The following is a 20636-nucleotide window of genomic DNA, read 5'->3' as shown; positions in this document are numbered from 1 at the left end:
TATGGTACTGGTACTCCCTGTATATGGTACTCCCTGTATATGGTTCTGGTACTCCCTGTATATGGTTCTGGTACTAGCTGTATATGGTACTGGTACTCCCTGTATATGGTACTGGTACTCCCTGTATAATAGCTTCATTCTTGTGTGTTTTATTTCTCATGTTTTGATCTTGTTACTTAATTCTGTTGAGAAAGCTTGTCAGGAAGCATTTCACTGGAAGGTCTACACCCATTTTATTCAGCGCATGTGACAAATAACATGTCGTTACCAATGCTGTTAGAGTTCCTCTCCTGAGGGGCCCTACATTCACAATCACCACTGCACGTCCATAGGATCCTATTCGGTATGATCTAATGGAGTAGAGGACTAATGAACTCATTAACCATATGAGGGATGGTACAAGTCAAGCATTATTTGAAGGTGGAGGGAAGGAAGGCAGAGGGGAAGGCTGAACCAAAGAGGGTCATCTAGTGTGCACTTCATAGTGCACCATTGAAGCGACACTGAGCCATTGGGTAAGAACCACCGTAGCCGCTCACTGACTGACAGACACTGCAGTGTAGTGTAGTCACCTCTCCCTGCAAGAACAATCCAGTAAGGTTCCAACAGCTCAGTCAGACTCAGAACAGTCACTGGTTTTGGAGAACTTGTGGTGTTTCTTTTTCTTCTATTTCCTCTTCTTGCTCTCACTGGAGGAGGAGGAGCTGTCAGAGGAAGAGGTAGCATCCTGCAGGAGCTGCTGCAGCTGCTGGATCCTGGAGAGAGGTAGGTGGGAGTAGGGGTAGGGAGAGAGAGAGTGGGGTTGGAGAGAGAGTGGGGGGGTGGGGGTTGTAGAGAGAGAGAGAGAGAGAGAGAGAGAGAGGGTGGAGAGAGAGAGTGGGGGGGGTGGAGAGAGAGTGGGGGTGGAGAGAGAGTGGGGGTGGAGAGCGAGAGAGAGAGTGAGGGGGGGAGAGAGAGAGTGGGTGGTGGAGAGAGAGTGGGGGTGGGGGTTGTAGAGAGAGAGAGTGGGGAGAGAGAGAGAGAGAGGGGGGTGGAGAGAGTGGGGGTGGAGGAGAGAGTGGGGGTGGAGAGTGGGGGGTGGAGAGAGAGTGGGGGTGGGAGAGAGTGGGGGTGAGAGAGAGAGAGTGGGGGTGGAGAGAGAGTGGGGGTGGAGAAAGAGAGTGGGGTGGAGAGAGAGAGAGAGTGAGTGGGGGGTGGAGAGAGAGTGGGGGTGGAGAGAGAGTGGGGGTGGAGAGAGAGAGTGGTGGTGGGGGTGGGGAGAGAGAGAGAGAGAGAGTGGGGGTGGAGAGAGACAGTGGGTGGTGGAGAGAGAGTGGGGTTGGAGAGAGAGTGGGGGGTGGGGGAGAGAGAGAGAGAGAGAGAGAGAGAGAGAGAGAGAGTGAGGGTTGGAGAGAGAGTGGGGGGTGGAGAGAGAGTGGGGGTGGAAAGAGAGAGTGGGGGGGTGGAGAGAGAGAGAGAGTGGGGGTGGAGAGAGAGAGTGGGTGGTGGAGAGAGAGTGGGGATGGAGAGAGAGAGTGGGGGTGGGGGTAGAGAGAGAGAGAGAGAGAGAGAGTGAGGGTTGGAGAGAGAGTGGGGTTGGCGAGAGAGAGTGGGGGTGGGGGTGGCGAGAGAGAGAGTGGGGGTGGAGAGAGAGAGAGAGTGGGGGTGGAGAGAGAGAGTGAGTGGGGGTGGGGTTGGAGAGAGAGAGAGGGGGGTGGGGGTTGGAGAGAGAGAGAGAGAGAGAGAGGGTTGAGAGAGAGTGGGGTTGGCAAGAGAGTGTGAAGTGAGGGGTGAGGGGTGGAGAGAGAGAGAGTGGGGGTGGGGTTGGAGAGAGAGAGAGAGTGGGGGTGGGGGTTGGAGAGAGAGAGAGTGGGGTTGGAGAGAGAGAGTGGTGAGTTGGAGAGAGAGAGAGTGGGGTTGGAGAGAGAGAGTGGGGGTGGGAGTTGGAGAGAGAGAGTGGGGGTGGGAGTTGGAGAAAGAGAGAGTGGGGGTGGGGGTTGGAGAGGGAGAGAGAGTGAGTGGGGGTGGAGAGAGAGTGGGGTTGGAGAGAGAGAGTGGGGGTGGAGAGAGAGAGCGAGAGAGAGTGGGGGTGGAGAGAGAGAGTGGGTGGTGGAGAGAGAGTGGGGGTGGAGAGAGAGTGGGGTTGGAGAGAGAGAGTGGGGGTGGGGGGGAGAGAGAGAGAGAGAGAGAGAGAGAGTGAGGGTTGGAGAGAGAGTGGGGTTGGCAAGAGAGAGTGAGGGGTGGGGGGTGAGAGAGAGAGAGTGGGGGTGGGAGAGAGAGAGAGAGTGGGGGTGGAGAGAGAGAGTGAGTGGGGGTGGGGTTGGAGAGAGAGAGTGGGGGGTGGGGGTTGGAGAGAGAGAGAGAGAGAGAGAGAGAAAGGGTTGGAGAGAGAGTGGGGTTGGCGAGAGAGTGTGAAGTGAGGGATGAGGGGTGGAGAGAGAGAGAGTGGGGGTGGGGTTGGAGAGAGAGAGTGGGGGTGGGGGTTGGAGAGAGAGAGTGGGGTTGGAGAGAGAGAGTGGGGGTGGGAGTTGGAGAGAGAGAGAGTGGGGGGGGTTGGAGAGGGAGAGAGAGTGGGGGGTGGAGAGAGAGAGAGTGGGGGTGGAGAGAGAGTAAGTGGGGGTGGAGAGAGAGAGTGGGAGGTGGGGGTAGAGAGAGAGAGAGAGTGGGGGTGGAGAGAGAGTGGGGTTGAGAGAGAGAGTGGGGGTTGAGAGAGAGAGTGGGGTTGGAGAGAGAGAGAGAGAGTGGGGGTTGGAGAGAGAGAGAGAGATTGAGGGTTGGAGAGAGAGTGGGGTTGGAGAGAGAGAGTGAGGGGTGGGGAGTGGAGAGAGAGAGAGAGAGAGTGAGTGGGGGTGGGGTTGGAGAGAGAGAGTGGGGGTTGGGGTTGGAGAGAGAGAGTGGGGTTGGAGAGAGAGAGTGGGGTGGAGAGAGAGAGAGTGGGGTTGGAGAGAGAGAGAGTGGGGGTGGGGGTTGGAGAGAGAGAGAGTGGGGGTGGGGTTGGAGAGGAGAGAGAGTGGGGGTGGGAGAGAGAGAGAGTGGGGGGTGGGGGTTGGAGAGAGAGTGGGGGCGGTGGAGAGAGAGAGAGAGTGGGGGTGGGGGTTGGAGAGAGAGTGGGGGGTGGAGAGCGAGAGGGAAACAGAGAGAGCGAGAGGGAGACAGATAGAGTGAGAGGGAGACAGAGAGAGCGAGAGCGAGACGGAGAGCGAGAGGGAGACAGAAAGCAAGACGGAAAGGGAGACGGAGAGGGAGAGGGAGAGCGAGAGGGAAAGCGAGAGGGAGCAGAGAGAGCGAGACCGAGAGCGAGACCGAGAGAGCGAGAGGGAAACAGAGAGAGCGAGAGGGAGACGGAGAGAGCGAGAGGGAGACCGAGAGAGCGAGAGGGAGACCGAGAGGGAGCAGAGAGAGCAAGACGGAGAGCGAGGCAGAGAGCGAGAGCGAAAGGGAGATGGAGAGAGCGAGAGGGAGACGGAGAGAGCGAGAGGGAGACGGAGAGAGCGAGAGGGAGACCGAGAGGGAGCAGAGAGAGCGAGACCGAGAGCGAGACCGAGAGAGCGAGAGGGAAACAGAGAGAGCGAGAGGGAGACAGAGAGAGTGAGAGGGAGACAGAGAGAGCGAGAGCGAGACGGAGAGCGAGAGGGAGACAGAAAGTAAGACGGAAAGGGAGACGGAGAGGGAGAGCGAGAGGGAAAGCGAGAGGGAGACCGAGGGAGCGAGAGAGAGGGAGACAGAGAGAGCGAGATGGAGACGGAAAGTGCGAGAGCGAGGGGGAGAGAGTGAGAGAGAGACGGAGAGAGCGAGACGGAGAGCGAGACAGAGACCGAGAGAGTGAGACAGAGGGAGCGAGACAGAGAGAGCGAGACAAAGAGAGCGAGACAGAGATAGATCTTGTTTCAGGCAGCCAGCAGAGTAGCCAGCAATAAAATATGAATATATCAAGAAACCCAATGATCAAACAACTCAGAGACAGAGGCCTCCCTGTTCTTTGATTAGCCCAAAACTTTACATTTCCATTGATTCGGTATGCTCAGAGAGGAACAAGAGCGCTTGTGCAAGTTGCAAGACACTGAAAACAACCCAAACTTCCAACACGGCTGTTCCCAAGCTTCATTAATAATTCATCTGTGGAGCTGGAGGAGAATTGTTCTCGTCCACGTTGACATCATCCACCCAGAGGACAGTGAAGTAATCATTAGGACTGTTCAAGGCAAGGACTGTGAGGCAGAGCGGAGTCTACCACCGTCACATTTCACTCCGTCTCTCACACCATCATAACATTCATTTGATCAGCTCATAAGATCCTGTAGAACACACTCGGCCTCTCTCCTATCATACATCGCATGTTGCACTTTCATCAGTTCAGATGGCAGTTTAAAACTTCTCCGTAGACACCCAAGTTCACTTCCAACGTCGTTCAGAACCATTTTTAAACATACTTTTATTCACCCGTTTGATTAAGTACTCTGACAGCTATCAGGATGTGATCAATTTAATCTAATTCAATTAGGGTGTTGACTTCAGTGTGTCCTCCGATGACCAGGGGTGTGTCCTCAGATGACCAGGGGGGTGTCCTCCGATGACCAGGGGGTGTCCTCAGATGACCAGGGGTGTGGATGGGTGTCCTCAGATGACCAGGGGGTGTCCTCAGATGACCAGGGGTGTGTCCTCCGATGACCAGGGGGTGTCCTCAGATGACCAGGGGGTGTCCTCAGATGACCAGGGGGTGTCCTCAGATGACCAGGGGGTGTCCTCAGATGACCAGGGGGTGTCCTCAGATGACCAGGGGGTGTGTCCTCCGATGACCAGGGGGTGTCCTCAGATGACCAGGGGGTGTCCTCAGATGACCAGGGGTGTGTCCTCAGATGACCAGGGGGTGTCCTCCAGATGACCAGGGGGTGTCCTCCGATGACCATGACCAGGGGGTGTCCTCAGATGACCAGGGGTGTGTCCTCAGATGACCAGAGGTGTGTCCTCAGATGACCAGAGGCGTGTCCTCAGATGACCAGGGGGTGTCCTCAGATGACCAGAGGTTTGTCCTCAGATGACCAGAGGTGTGTCCTCAGATGACCAGGGGGTTGTCCTCAGATGACCAGAGGTTTGTCCTCAGATGACCAGAGGTGTGTCCTCAGATGACAGGGGGTGTCCTCAGATGACCAGGGGTGTCCTCAGATGACCAGGGGGTGTCCTCAGATGACCAGGGGGTGTCCTCAGATGACCAGAGGTGTGTCCTCAGATGACCAGGGGGTGTCCTCAGATGACCAGAGGTGTGTCCTCAGATGACCAGAGGTGTGTCCTCAGATGACCAGAGGTTTGTCCTCAGATGACCAGAGGCGTGTCCTCAGATGACCAGGGGGGGTGTCCTCAGATGACCAGAGGTGTGTCCTCAGATGACCAGGGGGGGGTGTCCTTTGATGACAGCCTTTTATTTCACATTAGTTGGTTGTTATTCTTCTTCTGTGCTCAAAGGCTCTCAATGAATAATAAACAATTCTGATTGAAACAGTTGGAAAATGAAAGGGATCGTTCACTCGAATGACAAATTTACTGGAACTAACTGGAAAGTAACAGTCTACAGAAGCCGATGATCACCACAGCTTAGCATCAGCATTGTTGGGAGAAAAACAACAATAATCGTTAAGTCCCCTGTGACCGTGCTGCAAAATTGCTTTTCTGAATTGATGTAACAAAGACAAGTTACAGAAGAACTGTCCTTTTAAAAGAGCCCTATGCACAGTATACAGTCCAGACTACCTTAACTATGATCACCTCCAAACAGCACAGTATACAGTCCAGACTACCTTAACTATGATCACCTCCAAACAGCACAGTATACAGTCCAGACTACCTTAACTCGGCCAAGAGAACTATGCAGTTTTTTGTTTTTTTTACATGTTATTTCTTACATTAGTACCCCAGGTCATCTTAGGTTTCATTACATACAGTCGAGAAGAACTACTGAATATAAGATCAGCGTCAACTCACCATCAATACGACCAAGAATATGATTTTCACGAAGCGGATCCTGTGTTCTGCCTTTCAACCAGGACAACGGAATGGATCCCAGCCGGCGACCCCAAAAAACGATGCCGTAAAAGAGGGAAACGAGGCGGGCTTCTGGTCAGACTCCGGAGACGGGCACATCGTGCACCACTCCCTAGCATTCTTCTCGCCAATGTCCAGTCTTTTGATAACAAGGTTGATGAAATCCGAGCAAGGGTAGCATTCCAGAGGGACATCAGAGACTGTAACGTTCTTTGCTTCACGGAAACATGGCTCACTGGAGAGACGCTATCGGAGGCGGTGCAGCCAGCTGGTTTCTCCACGCATCGCGCCGACAGAAACAAACATCTTTCTGGTAAGAAGAGGGGCGGGGGCGTATGCCTTATGGCTAACGAGACGTGGTGTGATCACAGAAATATACAGGAAGTCAAATCCTTCTGTTCACCTGATTTAGAATTCCTCACAATCAAATGTCGACCGCATTATCTACCAAGAGAATTCTCTTCGATTATAATCACAGCCGTATATATTCCCCCCCAAGCAGACACATCGATGGCTCTGAACGAACTTTATTTGACTCTTTGCAAACTGGAATCTCTACATCCTGGGGCTGCATTCATTGTAGCTGGGGATTTTAACAAGGCTAATCTGAAAACAAGACTCCCTAAATTGTATTAGCATATCGATTGCGCAACTAGGGCTGAAAAAACCTTGGATCATTGTTACTCTAACTTCCGCGACGCATATAAGGCCCTGCCCCGCCCTCCTTTCGGAAAAGCTGACCACGACTCCATTTTGCTGATCCCTGCCTACAGAAAGAAACTAAAACAAGAAGCTCCCACGCTGAGGTCTGTCCAACGCTGGTCCGACCAAGCTGATTCCACACTCGAAGACTGCTTCCATCACGTGGACTGGGATATGTTTCGTATTGCGTCAGATAACAACATTGACGAATACGCTGATTCGGTGTGCAAGTTCATTAGAACGTGCGTTGAAGATGTCCTTCCCATAGCAACGATTAAAACATTCCCTAACCAGAAACCGTGGATTGATGGCAGCATTCACGTGAAACTGAAAGCGCGAACCACTGCTTTTAATCAGGGCAAGGTGACTGGTAACATGACCGAATACAAACAGTGCAGCTATTCCCTCCGCAAGGCTATCAAACAAGCTAAGCGTCAGTATAGAGACAAAGTAGAATCTCAATTCAACGGCTCAGACGCAAGAGGTATGTGGCAGGGTCTACAGTCAATCACGGACTACAAGAAGAAAACCAGCCCAGTCACGGACCAGGATGTCTTGCTCCCAGGCAGACTAAATAACTTTTTGCCCGCTTTGAGGACAATACAGTGCCACTGACACGGCCTGCAACGAAAACATGCGAACTCTCCTTCACTGCAGCCGAGGTGAGTAAAACATTTAAACGTGTTAACCCTCGCAAGGCTGCAGGCCCAGACGGCATCCCCAGCCGCGCCCTCAGAGCATGCGCAGACCAGCTGGCCGGTGTGTTCACGGACATATTCAATCAATCCCTATACTAGTCTGCTGTTCCCACATGCTTCAAGAGGGCCACCATTGTTCCTGTTCCCAAGAAAGCTAAGGTAACTGAGCTAAACGACTACCGCCCCGTAGCACTCACTTCCGTCATCATGAAGTGCTTTGAGAGACTAGTCAAGGACCATATCACCTCCACCCTACCTGACACCCTAGACCTACTCCAATTTGCTTACCGCCCAAATAGGTCCACAGACGATGCAATCTCAACCACACTGCACACTGCCCTAACCCATCTGGACAAGAGGAATACCTATGTGAGAATGCTGTTCATCGACTACAACTCGGCATTCAACACCATAGTACCCTCCAAGCCCCGCCCTGTGCAACTGGGTACTGGACTTCCTGACGGGCCGCCCCCAGGTGGTTAGGGTAGGCAACAACATCTCCACCCCGCTGATCCTCAACACTGGGGCCCCACAAGGGTGCGTTCTGAGCCCTCTCCTGTACTCCCTGTTCACCCACGACTGTGTGGCCACTTACGCCTCCAACTCAATCATCAAGTTTGCGGACGACACAACAGTGGCTTGATTACCAACAACGACGAGACGGCCTACAGGGAGGAGGTGAGGGCCCTCGGAGTGTGGTGTCAGGAAAATAACCTCACACTCAACGTCAACAAAACTAAGGAGATGATTGTGGTCTTCAGGAAACAGCAGAGGGAACACCCCCCTATCCGCATTGATGGAACAGTAGTGGAGAGGGTAGTAAGTTTTAAGTTCCTCGGCGTACACATCACAGACAAACTGAATTGGTCCACCCACACAGACAGCATTGTGAAGAAGACGCAGCAGCGCCTCTTCAACCTCAGGAGGCTGAAGAAATTCGGCTTATCACCAAAAGCACTCACAAACTTCTACAGATGCACAATCGAGAGCATCCTGTCAGGCTGTATCACCGCCTGGTACGGCGACTGCTCTGCCCACAACCGTAAGGCTCTCCAGAGGGTAGTGAGGTCTGCACAACGCATCACCGGGGGCAAACTACCTGCCCTCCAGGACACCTACACCACCCGATGTCACAGGAAGGCCATAAAGATCATCAAGGACAACAACCACCCGAGCCACTGCCTGTTCACCCCGCTATCATCCAGAAGGCGAGGTCAGTACAGGTGCATCAAAGCTGGGACCGAGAGACTGAAAAACAGCTTCTATCTCAAGGCCATCAGACTGTTAAACAGCCACCACTAACATTGAGTGGCTGCTGCCAACACACTGACTCAACTCCAGCCACTTTAATAATGGGAATTGATGGGTAATGATGTAAAATATATCACTAGCCACTTTAAACAATGCTACCTAATATAATGTCTACATACTCTACATTATTCATCTCATATGTATACGTATATACTGTACTCTATATCATCTACTGCATCCTTATGTAATACATGTATCACTAGCCACTTTAACTATGCCACTTTGTTTACATACTCATCTCATATGTATATACTGTACTCGATACCATCTACTGTATCTTGTCTAAGCTGCTCTGTACCATCACTCATTCATATATCTTCATGTACATATTCTTTATCCCCTTACACTGTGTATAAAACAGTAGTTTTTTTTTGGAATTGTTAGTTAGATTACTTGTTGGATTATTACTGCATTGTCGGAACTAGAAGCACAAGCATTTCGCTACACTCGCATTAACATCTGCTAACCATGTGTATGTGACAAATAAAATTTGATTTGATTTGATTTTAACTATGATCACCTCCAAACAGCACAGTATACAGTCCAGACTACCTTAACTATGATCACCTCCAAACAGCACAGTATACAGTCCAGACTACATTAACTATGATCACCTCCAAACAGCAGAGGAGACATCTATCTAAACAGCAGAGGAGACATCTATCCAAACAGCAGAGGAGACATCTATCCAAACAGCAGAGGAGACATCTATCTAAACAGCAGAGGAGACATCTATCCAAACAGCAGAGGAGACATCTATCCAAACAGCAGAGGAGACATCTATCCAAACAGCAGAGGAGACATCTATCCAAACAGCAGAGGAGACATCTATCCAAACAGCAGAGGAGACATCTATCTAAACAGCAGAGGAGACATCTATCCAAACAGCAGAGGAGACATCTATCCAAACAGCAGAGGAGACATCTATCCAAACAGCAGAGGAGACATCTATCCAAACAGCAGAGGAGACATCTATCCAAACAGCAGAGGAGACATCTATCCAAACAGCAGAGGAGACATCTATCCAAACAGCAGAGGAGACATCTATCTAAACAGCAGAGGAGACATCTATCCAAACAGCAGAGGAGACATCTATCTAAACAGCAGAGGAGACATCTATCTAAACAGCAGAGGAGACATCTATCCAAACAGCAGAGGAGTATCTATCCAAACAGCAGAGGAGACATCTATCTAAACAGCAGAGGAGACATCTATCCAAACAGCAGAGGAGACATCTATCCAAACAGCAGAGGAGACATCTATCTAAAGAGCAGAGGAGACATCTATCCAAACAGCAGAGGAGACATCTATCCAAACAGCAGAGGAGACATCTATCCAAACAGCAGAGGAGACATCTATCCAAACAGCAGAGGAGACATCTATCCAAACAGCAGAGGAGACATCTATCCAAACAGCAGAGGAGACATCTATCCAAACAGCAGAGGAGACATCTATCTAAACAGCAGAGGAGACATCTATCTAAACAGCAGAGGAGACATCTATCTAAACAGCAGAGGAGACATCTATCTAAACAGCAGAGGAGACATCTATCTAAACAGCAGAGGAGACATCTATCTAAACAGCAGAGGAGACATCTATCTAAACAGCAGAGGAGACATCTATCCAAACAGCAGAGGAGACATCTATCCAAACAGCAGAGGAGACATCTATCTAAACAGCAGAGGAGACATCTATCCAAACAGCAGAGGAGACATCTATCCAAACAGCAGAGGAGACATCTATCTAAACAGCAGAGGAGACATCTATCCAAACAGCAGAGGAGACATCTATCCAAACAGCAGAGGAGACATCTATCCAAACAGCAGAGGAGACATCTATCTAAACAGCAGAGGAGACATCTATCTAAACAGCAGAGTAGACATCTATCCAAACAGCAGAGGAGACATCTATCCAAACAGCAAAGGAGACATCTATCTAAACAGCAGAGGAGACATCTATCCAAACAGCAGAGGAGACATCTATCCAAACAGCAGAGGAGACATCTATCCAAACAGCAGAGGAGACATCTATCCAAACAGCAGAGGAGACATCTATCTAAACAGCAGAGGAGACATCTATCTAAACAGCAGAGGAGACATCTATCCAAACAGATTGTTGATAATAAAACCAGAAGGTTGTTCTTTTTCATTCTGTTTGTTTTCTCTGATCATGTCGTACATTGGGTCTTCGTGTGCCTACAAGAAAGAGATGGTTTAGGTACTTATTTACTAAATGTACAGGATAACACACATTGCAAACACTCCAATGATAACAAGCATGGCGAGATAAAACGCCATTCAGCTACTGCTCTTAGGCAACATTATTTCCCCCCATTCAATGCTCTCCTCTGCCACATCAGCATTTTAAAATCCGGTTGTTGTATCACAATGGAATGTATGAAAATAAGATACGCTTGCACTTATGTTAATCATTGCAGTGGCATCGTAGCAAGTAGGGCTACAGCACAACTGCACTGTGTGAATCTGCTGAGTCCAGAAGCATCCAGCTGCAGAGGATAGAGATGCTGGTTGCATCCCAAATGCCACCCGTTTCCCAATGTAGTGCACTACTTTTGACCAAATCCCTATGGGCCCTGGTCAAAAGTAGTGCACAAATGGGGAAACGGGTGTGATTTGGGATGCACCCTTACTGTATCCAGTTGCATCAAGCAAGCATGCTCATGGTCCAAGGCAGTCAGGCACCTAGACCTCCCTGCCAGGTTATGGTAGGGACCAGGAGCAGACCTCCCCGCCAGGTTATGGTTGGGACCAGGTTATGGTTGGGACCAGGTTATGGTAGGGGGACCAGGTTATGGTAGGGACCGGGTTATGGTTGGGACCAGGTTATGGTTGGGACCAGGTTATGGTTGGGACCAGGTTATGGTAGGGACCGGGTTATGGTTGGGACCAGGTTATGGTTGGGACCAGGAGCAGACGTCCCCGCCAGGTTATGGTTGGGACCAGGTTATGGTTGGGACCAGGTTATGGTAGGAACCAGGAGCAGACCTCCCCGCCAGGTTATGGTTGGGACCAGGTTATGGTTGGGACCAGGAGCAGACGTCCCCGCCAGGTTATGGTTGGGACCAGGTTATGGTAGGGACCAGGTTATGGTTGGGACCAGGTTATGGTTGGGACCAGGTTATGGTAGGGACCAGGTTATGGTAGGGACCAGGTTATGGTTGGGACCAGGTTATGGTAGGGACCAGGAGCAGACCTCCCCGCCAGGTTATGGTAGGGACCAGGTTATAGTTGGGACAAGGAGCAGACGTCCCCACAAGGTTATGTTTGGGACCAGAAGCAGATGTCCCAGGTTATGGTTGGGCCAGGTTATGGTTGGGACCAGGTTATGGTTGGGACAAGCAGAGCAGACCGTCCCCACAAGGTTATGTTTGGGACCAGGTTATGGTTGGGACCAGAGCGACGTCCCCGCCAGGTTATGGTTGGGACCAGGAGCAGACGTCCCCACGAGGTTATGGTAGGGACCAGGTTATGGTTGGGACCAGGAGCAGACGTCCCCGCCAGGTTATGGTTGGGCCCAGGGAGCAGACGTCCCCACAAGGTTATGGTTGGGACCAGGAGCAGATGTCCCCACAAGGTTATGGTTGGGACCAGGTTATGGTTGGGACCAGTAGCAGACGTCCCCACGAGGTTATGGTTGGGACCAGGTTATGGTTGGGACCAGGAGCAGATGTCCCCACAATGTTATGGTTGGGCCCAGGAGCAGACGTCCCCTTGAAGTTATGGTTGGGACCAGGAGCAGACGTCCCCACAAGGTTATGGTTGGGACCAGGAGCAGACGTTCCCACGAGGTTATGGTTGGGACCAGGAGCAGACGTCCCCACGAGGTTATGGTTGGGACAAGGTTATGGTTGGGACCAGGAGCAGACATCCCCACGAGGTTATGGTTGGGACCAGGAGCAGACATCCCCACAAGGTTATGGTTGGGACCAGGAGCAGACGCCCCTACGAGGTTATGGTTGGGACCAGGTTATGGTTGGGACCAGGAGCAGACGTCCCCACAAGGTTATGGTTGGGACCAGGAGCAGACGTTCCCACGAGGTTATGGTTGAGACCAGGTTATGGTTGGGACCAGCAGACGTTGAGACCAGGTTATGGTTGGGACCAGCAGACGTACTTGGAGGTTATGGTTATGGTTGGGACCAGGTTATGGTTGGGACCAGGAGCAGACGTTCCCACAAGGTTATGGTTGGGACCAGGAGCAGACGTCCCCATGAGGTTATGGTTGGGACCAGGTTATGGTTGGGACCAGGAGCAGACGTTCCCACAATGTTATGGTTGAGACAGGACCAATCCTAGTCCTAGGGACACATTTTTTGGTTTGAGACAACACATTATATTCAACTTGTCAAAAGGCTTGATGATTAGTTTAAATAATCTCTTGTGGGCAGATTAGGTAAACATAAATGGTTTGCATCTTTGATTATTTGAACAAACCACGATTTCGTAGGTGTGTAGCATCGTTCACGTTTTGGAAGGGTAGGGGACAATTCAGCCCACAGGAAGGGCGGGGGACAATTCAGCCCACAGGAAGTGCAGGGGACAATTCAGCCCACAGGAAGGGTAGGGGACAATTCAGCCCACAGGAAGGGTAGGGGACAATTTAGCCCATAGGAATGGTGGGGGACAATTCAGCCCACAGGAAGGGTAGGGGACAATTCAGCCCACAGGAAGGGTAGGGGACAATTCGGCCCACAGGAATGGCAGGGGACAATTCGGCCCACAGGAAGGGTAGGGGACAATTCGGCCCACAGGAAGGGTTGGGGACAATTCAGCTCAAAGGAAGGGTAGGGGACAATTTGGCCCACAGGAAGGGTAGGGGACAATTCGGCCCACAGGAAGGGTAGGGGACAATTCGGCCCACAGGAAGGGTAGGGGACAATTCAGCCCACAGGAAGGGTAGGGGACAATTCGGCCCACAGGAAGGGTAGGGGACCATTCGGCCCACAGGAAGGGTAGGGGACAATTCGGCCCACAGGAAGGGTAGGGTACAATTCAGCCCATAGGAAGGGTAGGGTACAATTCAGCCCACAGTAATGGTAGGGGAAAATTCGGCCCATAGGAATGGTAGGGGACAATTCGGCCCATAGACTTGCCAGTAACTTGCAAAGAGAGAGGGTGGAGCTCCTCGTTCTAGCATCTCTTAACACGTATGGACCCAGAACTTCATAGAGCAGCTGACCAATTACACAAGACTTTAGTTCTGGGTTAACCGAGATGAGTTGAAAGATGGAGGAGACTCACCACTCTGAACTGCTCCAGGTTCTGGTTTCCATTGATGAAGAAGGGACACTCTCGGTCCCCCGTCCTGTGTCCATAACGCTGCATCTCCAACCTGCACAAGGGAGAAGTGTCATGTTGGTACCACAAGCACACTCCCTCCTGCTCTCTAAGAAATCACCAAAACAAGCTAGTGTTGGAACGTGGAATAGATTCATATACACCTGTTCATCACTTAGCCTACATCTAAATGCAATTCAAAATCAAAAGGAATAAATAGTCAAACATCTTCTAAAAGTATTATGTGGAACAGGTAAGACTTTGTAATTCCACAGGAATGTAGACTAACCTAGTACGCTTTACGAAGAAGAACACGAGGGGGGGGGGCAGCCTTCATTCTTTGAGGGACAAGCAGAACAGATGTGAATCTCTGCTACACCGACGTGACCCTGAGCTCATTCAAAAGGGATGGGTCTATCAAGCTAAGCCTAGAGTGTGTCCCAAATGCCACTTAATACCCTTTATAGTGCAATTATTTTGACCAGAGCCCTATGAGTGTACCATGTACCCTGATCAACAGTAATGCACTAGATAGCGAATAGGGTGCCATTTGAGACGAACCCATAGCCACTCTCCTGTCTCTCTCAGTGGGGTTGGATTTAAGTGACAGTATTGAGAAGATAAGGACCAGGACTATCCAGTGGTGAAGACAACTCTCTTTGTCTTTCTGCTATATTTCAATAGAGCGCCGTACATGATCACATAAGCATGGATGGACCTCTGCCCACTACAAGCTGTACATTTTCTAGATCTGTGATAGTGACCCACTTAATCTATTTAATCCCAGTCAGTCGCAGAAGCACTACGTTTTTTAAGGTTATTTCACATCAGTGGGCTGTAGTTGAAGGAGGATGAAGAGAGGAAGCCACTTTAGACTATTGAAATGCACCCTAAAATGTAGTTATCACAGGACGTTGGTGACACTTTAATTGAGGAGGACGGGCTCGTGGTAATAACTGGAGTGGATTAAGTGGAAAGGTATGAAATATATCAAACACATGGTTTCCAGCCTTTACCACGAGCCCGTCCTCCCCAATTAAGGTGTCACCAACCTCCTGTGTTACCTACATTTTAGGGTGCATCTCAATTGTCTAAAGTGGCTTCCTCTCCTCGTCCTACTTCATCCACAGCACACTGATGGTTTCCATGATGCCATTAAATTTGCTCTGTTCCGGACATTATTGTGAGCCGTCCTCCCCTGGTAGGTATTCATCTCAAATGGCACCCTTTTCACTATATAATGCAGAGGAAGGCCCAAAACATTGTGAAAGACTTCAGTCTATAGACTGTTCTCTCTGCTACCGCACGACAAGCGGTACAGGAGCACCAAGTCTAGGTCCAAAAGGCTCCATAATAGCTTCTACCCCCAAGTCATACGACTGCTGAACAACTAATCAAATGGCCATCCGGACTATTTACATTGACTCCCCTTTGTTTTTACACTGCTGCTACTCTCTGTTTATTATCTATGCATAGTCACTTTACTCCTACCTACATGTACAAATGACCTTGACTAACCTGTACCCAAGCACATTGACTCGGTACCGGTACACCTGTATATAGCCTTGTTATTTTATTGTTACTTATTATTTTATTTTTAGCTTTTTGTTTATTTAGTAAATATGTTCTTAACTCTTTCTTGAACTACATTGTTGGTTAAGGGCTTGTAAATAAGCATTTCACAGTAAGGTCTACATTGTTGGTTAAGGGCTTGTAAATAAGCATTTGACAGTAAGGTCTACATTGTTGGTTAAGGGCTTGTAAATAAGCATTTCACAGTAAGGTCTACATTGTTGGTTAAGGGCTTGTAAATAAGCATTTCACAGTAAGGTCTACATTGTTGGTTAAGGGCTTGTAAATAAGCATTTCACAGTAAGGTCTACATTGTTGGTTAAGGGCTTGTAAATAAGCATTTCACAGTAAGGTCTACATTGTTGGTTAAGGGCTTGTAAATAAGCATTTGACAGTAAGGTCTACATTGTTGGTTAAGGGCTTGTAAATAAGCAATTTCACAGTAAGGTCTACATTGTTGGTTAAGGGCTTGTAAATAAGCATTTCACAGTAAGGTCTACATTGTTGGTTAAGGGCTTGTAAATAAGCATTTCACAGTAAGGTCTACATTGTTGGTTAAGGGCTTGTAAATAAGCATTTCACAGTAAGGTCTACATTGTTGGTTAAGGGCTTGTAAATAAGCATTTCACAGTAAGGTCTACATTGTTGGTTAAGGGCTTGTAAATAAGCATTTCACAGTAAGGTCTACATTGTTGGTTAAGGGCTTGTAAATAAGCATTTGACAGTAAGGTCTACATTGTTGGTTAAGGGCTTGTAAATAAGCATTTCACAGTAAGGTCTACATTGTTGGTTAAGGGCTTGTAAATAAGCATTTCACAGTAAGGTCTACATTGTTGGTTAAGGGCTTGTAAATAAGCATTTCACAGTAAGGTCTACATTGTTGGTTAAGGGCTTGTAAATAAGCATTTCACAGTAAGGTCTACATTGTTGGTTAAGGGCTTGTAAATAAGCATTTGACAGTAAGGTCTACATTGTTGGTTAAGGGCTTGTAAATAAGCATTTCACAGTAAGGTCTACATTGTTGGTTAAGGGCTTGTAAATAAGCATTTCACAGTAAGGTCTACATTGTTGGTTAAGGGCTTGTAAATAAGCATTTCACAGTAAGGTCTACATTGTTGGTTAAGGGCTTGTAAATAAGCATTTCACAGTAAGGTCTACATTGTTGGTTAAGGGCTTGTAAATAAGCATTTCACAGTAAGGTCTACATTGTTGGTTAAGGGCTTGTAAATAAGCATTTCACAGTAAGGTCTACATTGTTGGTTAAGGGCTTGTAAATAAGCATTTGACAGTAAGGTCTACATTGTTGGTTAAGGGCTTGTAAATAAGCATTTCACAGTAAGGTCTACATTGTTGGTTAAGGGCTTGTAAATAAGCATTTGACAGTAAGGTCTACATTGTTGGTTAAGGGCTTGTAAATAAGCATTTCACAGTAAGGTCTACATTGTTGGTTAAGGGCTTGTAAATAAGCATTTCACAGTAAGGTCTACATTGTTGGTTAAGGGCTTGTAAATAAGCATTTCACAGTAAGGTCTACATTGTTGGTTAAGGGCTTGTAAATAAGCATTTCACAGTAAGGTCTACATTGTTGGTTAAGGGCTTGTAAATAAGCATTTCACAGTAAGGTCTACATTGTTGGTTAAGGGCTTGTAAATAAGCATTTGACAGTAAGGTCTACATTGTTGGTTAAGGGCTTGTAAATAAGCATTTCACAGTAAGGTCTACATTGTTGGTTAAGGGCTTGTAAATAAGCATTTGACAGTAAGGTCTACATTGTTGGTTAAGGGCTTGTAAATAAGCATTTCACAGTAAGGTCTACATTGTTGGTTAAGGGCTTGTAAATAAGCATTTCACAGTAAGGTCTACATTGTTGGTTAAGGGCTTGTAAATAAGCATTTCACAGTAAGGTCTACATTGTTGGTTAAGGGCTTGTAAATAAGCATTTCACAGTAAGGTCTACATTGTTGGTTAAGGGCTTGTAAATAAGCATTTGACAGTAAGGTCTACATTGTTGGTTAAGGGCTTGTAAATAAGCATTTCACAGTAAGGTCTACATTGTTGGTTAAGGGCTTGTAAATAAGCATTTCACAGTAAGGTCTACATTGTTGGTTAAGGGCTTGTAAATAAGCATTTCACAGTAAGGTCTACATTGTTGGTTAAGGGCTTGTAAATAAGCATTTCACAGTAAGGTCTACATTGTTGGTTAAGGGCTTGTAAATAAGCATTTCACAGTAAGGTCTACATTGTTGGTTAAGGGCTTGTAAATAAGCATTTGACAGTAAGGTCTACATTGTTGGTTAAGGGCTTGTAAATAAGCATTTCACAGTAAGGTCTACATTGTTGGTTAAGGGCTTGTAAATAAGCATTTGACAGTAAGGTCTACATTGTTGGTTAAGGGCTTGTAAATAAGCATTTCACAGTAAGGTCTACATTGTTGGTTAAGGGCTTGTAAATAAGCATTTCACAGTAAGGTCTACATTGTTGGTTAAGGGCTTGTAAATAAGCATTTCACAGTAAGGTCTACATTGTTGGTTAAGGGCTTGTAAATAAGCATTTCACAGTAAGGTCTACATTGTTGGTTAAGGGCTTGTAAATAAGCATTTGACAGTAAGGTCTACATTGTTGGTTAAGGGCTTGTAAATAAGCATTTCACAGTAAGGTCTACATTGTTGGTTAAGGGCTTGTAAATAAGCATTTCACAGTAAGGTCTACATTGTTGGTTAAGGGCTTGTAAATAAGCATTTCACAGTAAGGTCTACATTGTTGGTTAAGGGCTTGTAAATAAGCATTTCACAGTAAGGTCTACATTGTTGGTTAAGGGCTTGTAAATAAGCATTTCACAGTAAGGTCTACATTGTTGGTTAAGGGCTTGTAAATAAGCATTTCACAGTAAGGTCGACACCGGATGTAGTCATGCACGTGACAAATAACGTGATGACTTTTTAGCAGGCCCCAGGGTGCCACATAATAACTGTGTGTTTCTACTCACACTGCATCACTTTCACCCCCTTCCCCTGAGGCATCCACAGCCCCTTGGTGTGGGCCTGAGCCAGGAAGTCTCTACCATCCTCATTTCCTGGATCAGCAGGAATACAGTCCTCTGGTTTGTAGTCTTCCTAAAAAAACAGCCCCTGTGTTTCAAGTAGAAGCAAGATGACACATATTCCAGTTTCCATAGCAATCCCTTCACTGATAGCTAGCTAGCTACAGCTCGTCTATCACAGTAATGATTTACCTGGCAGTGAGCAGTCATAATGACCTGCCCTTACTATACCTTACTGAATCCAGGAGGTTTTTCATAACTGCATAGAGGGGAAAAGAAAACAATGGTGGTGAGAATAAATATGATAATATACTTTGTGTTTAGGTAGGTACCCCTGTTCAAGTCAGGGGCAAAGCACCTTGTCGAGCCATGCTACAGAACCGATCTAGTTAAATTGTCTTTGCTGAAAGCTACAGTAATATAACAATGATAGGCAGTTTCTTGGTAAATCACAAGGCCGATCAACTACACTGTTATGTTTTATTCATCCACAAGTTCGTTACCACCGAAGCACGTGTGGTTTACTTACGTCTTCACATGATTCAGCTTTTGCACTTCTTGGTTCAGTTTTTGTCGCTTGTTTCTTGAGTTTTTCCACATCGTCTTTTGATTCATTGTGCCTCTTTCGACTAGACATTGCAACGACATTGGATAACTGTGTTAATAAAATAACCCTTTAATTTCAGTTTGATACGATTTCTCGAACACCAATACATTCGGGACAAAGCGTAGTTATTTTCTGCTTCTGATTGCGCATGCCATCGCAGCGCCGTCTACATCTCAGAGAGAGTCGAGCATGCCTGGTCCCAATTGAGGCTGTTTTCACCCTGGTTTTAATATCTATGCCGGGTTTTCGCAGGTGTTTATTTGCGTATTATCATATACATCCAGGACTATACTTTGAATAAAAAGGTGAGGTCTGTAGTGGTTTACAAAGTATTCATACTGTACCCTTCTTTTGAGTTGTATTGCAGTTACCCGACAGTATTTCCAGCTACCAACTGTAGAATCAACTCTATAATATGCTTATAAACAGTCTGTATGTAGAGGTATTGAAGGGGCAGCCCGGGATAGATACATCTCTTTTTGGACTCTTAAATGAATGATATTCTTCAAGAATCAATGACTATATATACACTGCTCAAAACAATAAAGGGAACACTAAAATAACACATCCTAGATCTGAATGAATGAAATATTCTTATTAAATACTTTTTTCTTTACATAGTTGAATGTGCCGACAACAAAATCATACAAAAATGATCAATGGAAATCAAATTTATCAACCCATGGAGGTCTGGATTTGGAGTCACACTCAAAAGGAAAGTGGAAAACCACACTACAGGCTGATCCAACTTTGATGTAATGTCCTTAAAACAAGTCAAAACGAGGCTCAGTAGTGTGTGGCCTCCACGTGCCTGTATGACCTCCCTACAACGCCTGGACATGCTCCTGATGAGGTGGCGGATGGTCTCCTGAGGGACCTCCTCCCAGACCTGGACTAAAGCATCCGCCAACTCCTGGACAGTCTGTGGTGCAACGTGGCGTTGGTGGATGGAGCGAGACATGATGTCCCAGATGTGCTCAATTGGATTCAGGTCTGGGGAACAGGCAGGCCAGTCCATAGCATCAATGCCTTCCTCTTGCAGGAACTGCTGACACACTCCAGCCACATGAGGTCGAGCATTGTCTTGCATTAGGAGGAACCCAGGGCCAACCGCACCAGCATATGGTCTCACAAGGGGTCTGAGGATCTCATCTCGGTACCTAATGGCAGTCAGACTACCTCTGGCGAGCACATGGAGGGCTGTGCGGCCCCGCAAAGAAATGCCACCCCACACCATGACTGACCCACCGCCAAACCGGTCATGCTGGAGGATGTTGCAGGCAGCAGAACGTTCTCCACGGCATCTCCAGACTCTGTCACATCTGTCACGTGCTCAGTGTGAACCTGCTTTCATCTGTGAAGAGCACAGGGCACCAGTGGCGAATTTGCCAATC

General features: G+C 47.9%; 1 protein-coding gene across 1 annotated transcript; it reads right to left on the bottom strand.

The window, feature by feature from the left end:
- Window positions 1-208: 208 nt before the first annotated feature.
- LOC112265857 (retinitis pigmentosa 9 protein homolog) lies at window positions 209-19462 on the bottom strand. Its single transcript, XM_042295214.1, has 5 exons — window positions 19165-19462; window positions 18867-18894; window positions 18582-18708; window positions 13988-14078; window positions 209-755 (listed from the first exon to the last, which is right to left on the bottom strand). The coding sequence occupies exons 1-5, from the start codon at window positions 19281-19283 to the stop codon at window positions 668-670; spliced, it is 453 nt and encodes a 150-aa protein (XP_042151148.1). The 5' UTR covers window positions 19284-19462; the 3' UTR covers window positions 209-667.
- Window positions 19463-20636: the final 1174 nt, after the last annotated feature.

The sequence above is a fragment of the Oncorhynchus tshawytscha genome, linkage group LG13 (assembly GCF_018296145.1).
Source record: "Oncorhynchus tshawytscha isolate Ot180627B linkage group LG13, Otsh_v2.0, whole genome shotgun sequence".
In the NCBI taxonomy this organism is placed as follows: Eukaryota; Metazoa; Chordata; class Actinopteri; order Salmoniformes; family Salmonidae; genus Oncorhynchus; species Oncorhynchus tshawytscha.
The sequence above is the reverse complement of the archived record's forward strand: the minus strand, read 5'-3'. Positions and strand labels throughout refer to the sequence as shown.